At 30.6% G+C, this 10,461-nt stretch overlaps 1 protein-coding gene across 7 annotated transcripts; it reads left to right on the forward strand.

Annotated features, from left to right (window-relative positions):
• The first annotated feature begins 1,225 nt into the window (after positions 1–1,225).
• On the forward strand, positions 1,226–5,388 carry LOC112287121 (inositol polyphosphate multikinase alpha). 7 transcript variants are annotated; one of them, XM_073536415.2, is made up of 10 exons: positions 1,328–1,461; positions 1,591–1,678; positions 1,897–2,187; positions 2,320–2,365; positions 2,631–2,828; positions 2,963–3,024; positions 3,331–3,386; positions 3,876–3,933; positions 4,376–4,569; positions 4,869–5,388. In XM_073536415.2, the coding sequence occupies exons 3-10, from the start codon at positions 2,107–2,109 to the stop codon at positions 5,101–5,103; spliced, it is 930 nt and encodes a 309-aa protein (XP_073392516.1). In that variant the 5' UTR covers positions 1,328–1,461; positions 1,591–1,678; positions 1,897–2,106; the 3' UTR covers positions 5,104–5,388. The 7 variants fall into 7 exon arrangements, with proteins under 7 accessions (XP_073392514.1, XP_073392516.1, XP_073392518.1 ...); XM_073536417.2 differs by having other exon boundaries at positions 1,904–2,187; XM_073536413.2 differs by lacking the exons at positions 1,328–1,461; positions 1,591–1,678 and adding an exon at positions 1,226–1,327 and having other exon boundaries at positions 2,096–2,187.
• Positions 5,389–10,461: the final 5,073 nt, after the last annotated feature.

Genomic DNA, 10,461 nt, shown 5'->3' on the forward strand with positions numbered 1-10,461 from the left:
AATTTAATTCCAATATTAAACTCTTATAATCCTTAGATTTTTATTAATTTAGATTATAGAATTCAAGACCATTTATAGTGGAAATTGAATTAAATTTTTTTTATTTTTATTTTATAAATACTTTTTTCAAATATTATAACACTGCTTTATTTTTTGTAATACTTTTTTTTGGTAGTATTTCAAATATAACTTCTTATGTCAATATCCATTATACTTCATATGATCTGATTAATATGGTTATTATTAAAACACTCTTCATAATTTATTCTATAAACTTTTGGCAACATATTTTTAAAATATTTATTTAAAAAATTCCTGAATAACTAGTTATCCAATTTTTAATAATTACCATCTTTCTAATTTTGAAATTTAAAACCTGATTTTAGTATTATTTTTAGAATACTCAAAATAAAAAAATAATGCCAAAAAGAGAGGCTAGAAGTTGTATAGCCAATAATTGGGGCAAAGATTCAAATTCACAGTAAATTATTTGTGTTCTATCAAATGACTTGATAATACTTTTCTATGCAAACAATTTTCATTTTAATTTGGTTTTAATGTTTGACCATGATGCTTTAGTAAAGTCAGTAATGGTCTCTCAAATGCAGGTACATATTTGCTACCCAGTCCAATAAATATTCATAAAAACTACATCATTCTTTTCCTTTCATATAATCTAGATCATAGCATTGCGTATGAAGGTATGATTGATTAAGCATAGATTCAAACCTTATATACAATTCCAAACTATAGGATCCACAAAGAAATAGACCTTCAAAACATTCAAGATTATATTCCTTTCATTGTTGAGAATATTAAAGACAAAGTTTTGAATTGGATAACTCAAGTGGAGTCAAGAATAATATCACAACAAAAAAGGAAAATTAAAAATATAAAAAACTTAGACGAAACCCACTTGAAACAAAATTACACCTCATGGGGGGTTAAGAACCAAAGTTATAAAGAAAAAAGAAACGAAATAGAAATAGAAAGAGTATGTCGGTGGGTTTTATAAAGTAAAAGCTAATAGTTGTCCTATTCACACATGGCACGAGATGAACACGAACCGAGCAATAGTTTTTCTTAACTGACCGGCGGTCAGAAACGGCTGCCCGAATTCATCCACCACAAAACTCACTAAGAAGCTTAATTACACCCAAACGGACTAATTAACTCGCTAACATGGCGGCAAGGGCAACGAGGTATTTGATAATTCTCCGCCGTGGGTCTTGCCCTTTCGATGTTTCGCAGATTAGTGGCCTCGAAATAAGAGGAGGCATGGCGCACGAGAATGTTCTGTTTCTGTAAAACGAAAGCATGTGGAAAGGTGCGTTTGTTTGCAGCGTAGGGTCCGAAGTTGGCAGAAAGCCCGAATTCATCGACCGTCAATGGCCATCGATCTGCTGCCAGATGGAATTCCAATACATCCATGGCGCAGAATCGCGGCACCACCTTTGTTGGGTCGTTCTCTATCACTACACCCTGCAATAGTGTCCGGATGCCTTCGCAATTGGTATTTCGTCTCATGGATTTGTTTTTTCTATGTCACTCTGTCTGTATCAACAATGCCTTAATCCGAATCTCCTTCAGGTATGTAGCGGTTTGTCAGATTTTGTCGGACTGTGCCATGAAAGAGTGTGCGAATGATGGTTGCTGGGATCTCCACGAAGTTCGAGTGGCAAGTGCTTGGATACTACATTCGTTAATTGCTGCGTTTGTCTTTGTTTTGTGCGCTGGTGTTCGTTGAAGTCTTTCATTTATTTTTAATTTAATTTATTTATTTTCATATTTGTTGAGAGTGCGAGGATTATATATTAGCGTCATTGGGACATGGGGAAGTCTTTGCTGTGACGAGTTATGTGTATTGCTTAGATGACTTAGGTTTTTCCATGGCAGGAATCAGGTTTGACGTTTGTCTTGCCCCACGACCTGGTTTCTTTTCGACTTTTCTGCGAACAAGCTCTCTTGGGTTTCGTGTACTCTAAGTTGCGCAGTTCTCATCCACAATCTTGTGGATTCACTTGATGTAAAAAAAAAAAAATTAGCTTCTGTCCTTCGTAGTGACATTCCTTGACTCTTCGGGGGCGGATTGTAGCAAGCTTCGTAATGGCAGGCATGGATTCAGCAGTCGTGGGTACTAATGGCAACCACTTATCCGGCTCTTCATCATCGCCATTGCCACCCCTCGTAAGTGCTCTGACGCTTGTAATCGGTCCACTGGCAATGTTATCGTATTGCAGATTCATACAACATCACGCCCTGGTCTCCGCTTACAATTTCCATTGTGCTACTAATGGATTGCGGCACACTTCTTTCCAGGTTTTTAAGGTTGCAGATAATCAAGTCGCTGGTCATCGGTTCGAGGGTACTTCTTTCTAAACCTTTTGAACGTTCACCCGCTTTCGATTTTTTTGTAGTACTTGATTGTAGTGACGCTGGGATTCCGATGTCCAGTTGCTGGTGACAATGAATTATTTCGCTGATCACAGCGTGTTATATTATGAAGATTATTAGATTTCTGTTGGGCGCAACATTGCATCAGTATAAGAGTTGGAAATTGTCTCAAACAATCATGTCTGTTGAATCGTTGTATGCATTAACACTGCAAGCTGGCTCTTTTTCACATGTAGAGGGGCGAGTTGGTTCCTTAATCGATGATTCCGGTCGATTTTACAAGCCTTTGCAAACTGGTGCCAGAGGTGACAAGGAAGTGAATTTTTTCAAAAGATTCCATTCGGACGTGAATGTTCCTTCATCTGTTAAAAGTTTCTTCCCGAATTTTTTTGGTACTATAGAGATCGACACTCCAAATGGCGGTGGTTTAGTCAATATCCTTAAATTTTTTTTTTACTAGTAATTGTTGCTTTAAAACCTGCATACTTTGATTGTCTTTGGGTTCCTTGTTACATGTTTGTCACCGTTTATCCCGATTGATGTGGGAAATCTTAACTCGTGGACTCACGGCATGCTGTAATGGAGAATTTGACAAATGGGTTTCAGCATCCATCAGTAATGGACGTGAAGGTACGTGGCTCAAATCATTTGATGTATGAAACTTGGATTAATAGGTTTGTGAAGTCTGTTGTGAACATACTAGTAAGCATCAGCGGATATTACTCTCTGTAATAGTATAGGCGTTCCAGCGATCTTAGCCTTGTTAATGTCGATACTATGAGTCGATCCGAAGACCGGTTTGCTCTCTACTAACTCAATGTTCTTGGACGTATGGGTCGTTTATACAAGCCTTTCATATTCTTGTCTGCTTCCAACTTGCTTTACGAGTCATTCTGTCAGCATCTGCAACTAATTTAGTTCATTTTCTTAACACAGATAGGATTCCGCACTTGGTATCTTGAGGCAGGCCCCAAGTATGTCGAGAAATGCAAGTATGTACTCCAGGAAAATCCAGTCTTGTTTCCCTTTCTTACTTCTATTAATGTCAGACTGATAATCACCCAGTAGATTGGCCGGCTATAGGGAATTCTTCTTCCATTTGGTCTTTGTTTTCTGTTTGGAGTTATTCTGTGAAGCATGCAAAATCTGTTGGGGTTTTCGTCACGTAATTTTTAAAAAAGTCATGGATGTGATTAAGTCATGTTCATGTTAGCATTAGTGACGAATCTCGGATGAGTAAGACATGCCTTCTATGTACATGTCGCGTGCACCTTCCCAGTATAGAGTATCAAACCCACCTAATTGGCACCTTATTATTTCATGCCTTTTTAGTATATGTCTTCCACCGATTTCAGCATGGTTTGTGTGATCGGGCGCAAGTTGTGCTCGTTGTTTTGAATTCTCAACTCAAGCTGTGATTTAACTCGAGTTTCTCATGCTCCGCAACCTTCTTGTGTTGTCATTTGTGGGACCTAAATCAGACTGAAGGACCAGGAGACAACTTCCGCAGCTTTGGGTATTCGTGTTTCCGGAATGATGGTGCGTTCCAAATGAGAATATTTCGATGCCCCTGTTAACATCATGTTTGATGTTGATGTATAACAGACTTTTGCATCACTTCAGATGACACTGGTACATTTACATAGTTGAGGTGATTGATCATAAGTGAAGAGTGCTGCCAACTTAATTCTTTCTGCAACCAATCCGATACAACATGAAATCTTCATAATTGCTTAGTCACCATAATAATTATTTCATGTTCTTACGCGTTGCACAAGGACGTTTTAGCAGGACTTTAACCTGCAATGTGTTTGGACACATAAGTTAGAATTCATGTTTCTATTACTCCTACTTTTCTTGCCTCATGTCATAATGCTGCATAATTAGGGTACATATGTCAAAGAGCTTTGGTGTATCTGCAGTTCTTGGTAAAAAAGGCTGGTGCATAGGGTTGATCTAGAAGTGCTTGGTTTGTGTTAAGGTTTACGAAGCCAACAAAGGAGAAGCATGGAAAGCCGGTCGGGACTGGTGTAAATATATTAAGACGGAAGCTGTTTCAGAGGCTCTCGTTCGTTTTGCTTCCTCTAATCCTTCTGCAGAGAAGGAATATGATGGGGCATTTTGTAAAGCTGTCTATGGTGCTACCCTTACAGAACTTCAAAAGCTTAAGTCCTGGTACTTCTGGATCGAAACGCTTGTTCAACCTTTGCTTTACGTGTACGAATTGTTGTGTTTTGTTGAGCTAGCTGGTAACGGTTGCCTACCGTCGATTAGTTCATCGATTGTAACATGTTTCAGTAGGTGTGTGTCAATTTCTCTTGATGTTTGTCTAAAAATAGGCGGATATTTGGTTGAACCCACGGGCGATGGGATATTTGATGTCCGATTGTGCTCATGTAATGTTGTGAAAGTCTCGACAAATTGTTTTATGTGAATATACTTCAATGAACTCACATGTAACTTTGATTTTCCAGGTTTGAGGAACAAAAAAGTTATCACTTCCATTCGGCGTCTGTGTTGATAGTTTACGAGGGCAAACCTTCGAGGACGCAAACTGTATCGGTCAGACTCGTTGATTTTGCTCATGTTGTTTACGACAAGAACGAAATAGATGATAATTTCTTGAGTGGTTTGAATGCATTGATGAAAATGCTTACAGAAATTATTGATTCCGTTGGGAATGTTGACACTTCTGCAAGCCACAAATGAACTACAGGTGGCACTGTCAGGTAGTCTTTAGTTTTGAGCGCACCGTCATGCAGGCGGTACCAAGGTAGAATGTAAGCCTTTATAGGTTGTGTTCACTTGCAAGTCTTAGTTCTAGAATTTCTTTCGTATTCGATTTGAACCAGGATGCATCAGATGGCATTAGTGTATGATAATTTTTATTTTTAGTTTTCAATTTTTTGTTTCTGACAAGGTCACTAAGAAAAAGTTAATTGGGCTTGCATTCAACAAAATTATTCTATGCAATAACTGCATTTATTCAAACTAGTACTCTTTCACATTTGGCATTTTATTTACCGAGGTTGCCTATATCCGTCTAAAAAAAATCAGAGGATGGAATTCCAAGGAGATGATTGGGTAGAAGAAAACAAATTTGTGGGCGTTGTTTTGTGTGACTCTTGCCATCAAGTAATTGTGTTATGGAAAATAAAATGTTTGGAGGCTATTATTGTGAATGTCTGGTAAAAGGCATTCAAAAGTTTTAAGTATGGATCTTTTCTTGGTTGACATGTCTTTGTAAATTAAATAGGAGTTTTGGTATTTATTATTGAAGATAGAAAACGGGTCTTTTATCCTATTGTATATTGTTTAAAATAATAAGGTAAAAGTTAGCCACATATTGCCATGTTTCTATATTATTTAACTTATTTTCTTATGGTGAAATGTTCAATTTTTTTGGACTCTCATTCTTTACCAAAAAATATTCTCAATCACTCTAAATTTTGTAATATAAAACTAAAAGACATCATTTTATGATATTTTTGGGTTATTTTATACAATTTTGTTTTCCACATGATGCTTTAAAATGAAATAAATTTGAACATGAGTTTTAAATTTAAAATTTAAGTTGCATTTATTTATTTATTTATTTATTTTAAATTATATTTTTTCTACAATTTTTTTTGATTCTATTAGTAGTAATATGCTTGATTATCTATTGTAGATAAAGATGACATGTAATATTTCCTTTGATTGGTTGTATTATTTTGCTCCTAAATACATAAAAGTTAAAAATTAAACTACTTTGTTTTAAATATTCTAGGCAACAAGAATACAAATAATGTGTCTAAGGTTATTTTGGAATTATAAAGATTGAGGTCTCTATTGAGCATAGTTGCAAAGAAGAATATTGTATTCTTTTAGATTCATGAAAAATTCTTTGCTAGTTTTTATAGACCTTTTAAGATTCTTAAGAAAGTATTCTAAACTACACTACTTTGATTGATTTGATATAATCTTTTTTACTACATTTTGAAAGATTTAAAATATAGATATTTTCTAATTTTATTAAAACATAAGAGTTTTTTAATTTCTAAATCTTTAATATTCTTGTAGAATCTTTTTTAAGAAGGTCTTTAATCAATATTTTTTTTTCTTCTGAACAATATTATGCGGATGATAAAACTTTACAATATTTAAACAATGACTCTTTTGTTATATTAATCCTGCAATATAATTTTGTAACAAATTATTTTTACAACCCTTGTCATTTCTTAGTTATCACTTTTGCTTACTTTGAGCTCATTGTTTTGGCAAACAATTAGATTTGGTAATATTTTTTTATTACATTAACAAAATTTGTAAAGCATGTATTATCTTTTGGAGTTTTTTTAATTTTCATTTATTTTTTATTTTTTGTTTTTGGTTAAATTTTATAATATAATCTTCTTGTCTTTTATATTTATTTTGTGATTCTATCTTAAATAGATCCAAATGTTCTTCCAAACTTATTCATAATTATTTTTTAAAATATAGACAAATATTATTGTAATTAAAATTATATATATATATATATATATATATATATATATAATTATTCCACTTTAGTTTCCTCCCAAAAACCTTCTATTGGTTTTTATAAGAAAATTTTGTATCATGTTTTATAACAACTTTCTTTTGTTTGTTTTATTACTCTAAGAAATGATTGAATTCAAAAAGATTGAATTAAAATAGAATTGAATATTATCCATAAGATTGTATTATCTACAAGAAATTTAACATATAAAAATATATATTTGAAAAATGAACTTATCAATATGCATATCCTTCTTTTGCCAATATCTTCAACTTGTAAGTATTTGGATGACCCTTCATAAATATAACAATGTGTTTATTTTCCACATGATGTATTTTGATTCTATTATATCAACATACTAGAGCTTTTGGTCTTGTAAAAAACTTATATTATATGATGAGTGTATAAACTTCAAATATTTTTATAATCATTGCTTCTCTTTAGGAATATTAAGCCATCAAATTTTATGAAATAATATAAATGGTTTTATTTAGAAATTTACTTAATAGAACAAGATTACAAAAAATTATTTAAGATATTTATTTATTTATTAAGACAAAGTGGATTTCAATTAAAAATAATTTTTAATTTTTTTTAAATAATCTCTTTTGTAATCTTTGTATTTTTTTTAAAAAAAACTTTATAATAAATAAATAAAATCTATAATCTAATTTAAGTAAGAATATTATTTTTTAATGAATAAAATTTTAAGTTATTTTTAATATATCTAAAAGAATTCCTATAAAACCAACTAATTAATTAATCAACTTTGGAAGTTATAGCCGTTTTGACTTTAATTTTAGGATTTTTATTGTTGGCATAAGAAGTATATGAATATATAATTTAGAATTGGATATATATATATATATATATATATATATATATATAAGTTTTTTTATATCTTTATTTTTTAATTTTTACTTGACTTATTGTGAATTCCATGAATATATCTAAATTAGTAGAATTGTTAAAAAAATAAAAATAATATTATTTAGATATAAAGATATTAAGATGAAGAAGTTTATTTAATGATTTAAGTGTTTATTTATGATTTGGAAGACTTTATAAGTTGGAAGAGTCTTCTCAAGATTTAGAGTTCAAGATTTAGAATTTAAGATTATTTTGTTGTGCTTAGTTTTTTGATCTTTTAACTTTTTGATTTTGACTTGATCTATCTATTTAGTTTTGTTGTCTACAATTCTAATGGTATAAATGACTTGTTGTATAAGTTCTAAGTTTGTAAGATATAACAAAAAAAAATTAAAAAATAAAAACATATAGACATCTTTATACTATGACAATAAAATTAGTAGCTTATATAAGTATATGTATATTTTGTGATTGAAAAATGTCTTATTTAGACTATTATTTTAATATATATATATATATATATATATATATATAAATATAAATGATTCAAAATTATATAACATATATTTTAAGCCTATGCAATGGATTTAACATGATCACGCCAATTTGCACCATACTATCATAATCATATATATTAATACTAATAATTATTTGGATAAGAGAAGTCAAGTAGATCTAAAAGTAGGTAACTTTGATATTTTTTGATAGAAAATCTTCTTAGCAGCTCTAAAGATTCAGATTTGACTTTACATATATTTATAGGTAATTTTAATATTAAAAACTTGACCAATAAGTTGGCCACATATTATATATGTTAACAATTGTTTTACAAATTGGCCATACGGTGCAAATGTTAAAAACTTGCCTTGTAAGTTAGATGTGTATGTTACAAGTTGGACACATATTAAATGATCTATAGAATATTGTTATCTAGCTCTTTAATTAGATACTATAAATAGAAATAAGAATAAGACCTTTGTTATTCTTATCAATGCTTTTGTTGTATTCTTATTTCAATTTAAGAATTTTGATCTCATTGTATCTAATAATAACCATTTTAATTTCTATCTCATGTCTATCTTTGATTTATTTACTTTTTCTCTTCAAATGACACATGAGAATATTTTTTCTTTAGAATTTTGTTATGATTTATGTTTTTAATAAATTGATAAGAATATTAATTTTTTATATATGCTTTTCTTTAGAAGTGAATAGATTATTTTATTTCTTGTTGTTGCAAACTATCTACTTTAAAAAAAAAAAATCTAAAAATTAATATTAATTATTTTTTTAAAGAAAGTAAACTATCTTTTCTTGTGGAAATTTTCATTTGATATTAGAGGTTACAAATTTCCTTTTTCTAATTTGACTTATCAGTTTTTTAAAGTTGTATATTATAGAAATCAAAGAAAAATTATAGATGTTATATTTAATAGAAGTGAAAATAAATTTGTAACTATTATAGATCTTTATGAGCTTCTTAATATTTTTAGAGAAAAATTTTACAAATTATTAATGTCAATTTGAAAAGTATTACTTCTGAGCCTATAAAAAAAAATTTAACTATGAAGTCAAATGTCTATGGCAAGAAGTTGTCAAATTAAGATAAGCAAGAAAATCAACTTTACAAATAAATCTAAAAAATCTTACTATTATAAGTATAAAGTTAAAGATTACTATGTCAAACAAGGCTAATAGAAAAAAAAATTAATTTTGAATATTTTACAATAAGATAAGCTTTATTTAAGATTATATCTTTTTTAATATTCTAATGGACTTATTCAAGTTAGATATATAGATGCACTTTTATTTGAAAGTACTCTTTCTTAATTTGTACCTTTGATGAAAAAAGATTCACAACTCTTATATGATCAAAATTCATTTTTGAAATTATTTAGAGCTATAATTAAAAAAAGTGATTAAAAAAAGGTAGTAGAAATAAAAATCATATTTTTATGATAAGAGATATAATCAACTATCATCTATTGTCAAGGACAAGAACATGATAAACAAAAATAAATAAGTCAGACTTCTCTCAAAGAAAGATGACAAAATAGAAATAATTCAATGTGTATATTAAGAAAGAACCTGGAATGGCTATTGCCAAAAGACAAGAAAACTAGAGACCCTTGAAACTAAATTAGAAGCAAGAAAGGAGTTGACAAGAGTGAAGAAGGCTTCACTCTTGTTTCTATATATACTATCTAACTAGGGGCTACATGGCGATGTTCTATAGGACCTCCAATATGTGTTGACTTTGTAGGACACATGCCTTGACTTACAAAGCCAAGTTCTTCTACATGTAGGCCACATAGTTAGCTTGGTCTTCAAGTTAACAACATGTGTGGTACATGGCCAACTTGTTGATCACGTTTCTAATCCAAAAATTCAATTAAAGACACCTATGAAGTCAAAGCAGTGTCTATAAAGCTTCTAAGAAGCTTCCATAGTAAATATTATAGAATTAACCTACTTTTACTTACTTCTACCTATTTATATATGTAATTATTGGCTTACATGCGTATGTTCGTGACATTATCCCCTTTTCTAGGGACGAATACAACGAGGAGCGGTCATCATATGTTGAAGCAATCTATGATGCGACGAATTATATTTGCCACATATTTTGATCTTTATTGTCTTTAAAGATGATTGATAGGGCCTTTCAACCATTG

The sequence above is a fragment of the Physcomitrium patens genome, chromosome 9 (genome assembly GCF_059467195.1).
Source record: "Physcomitrium patens ecotype Gransden chromosome 9, ASM5946719v1, whole genome shotgun sequence".
Taxonomy (NCBI): domain Eukaryota; kingdom Viridiplantae; phylum Streptophyta; class Bryopsida; order Funariales; family Funariaceae; genus Physcomitrium; species Physcomitrium patens.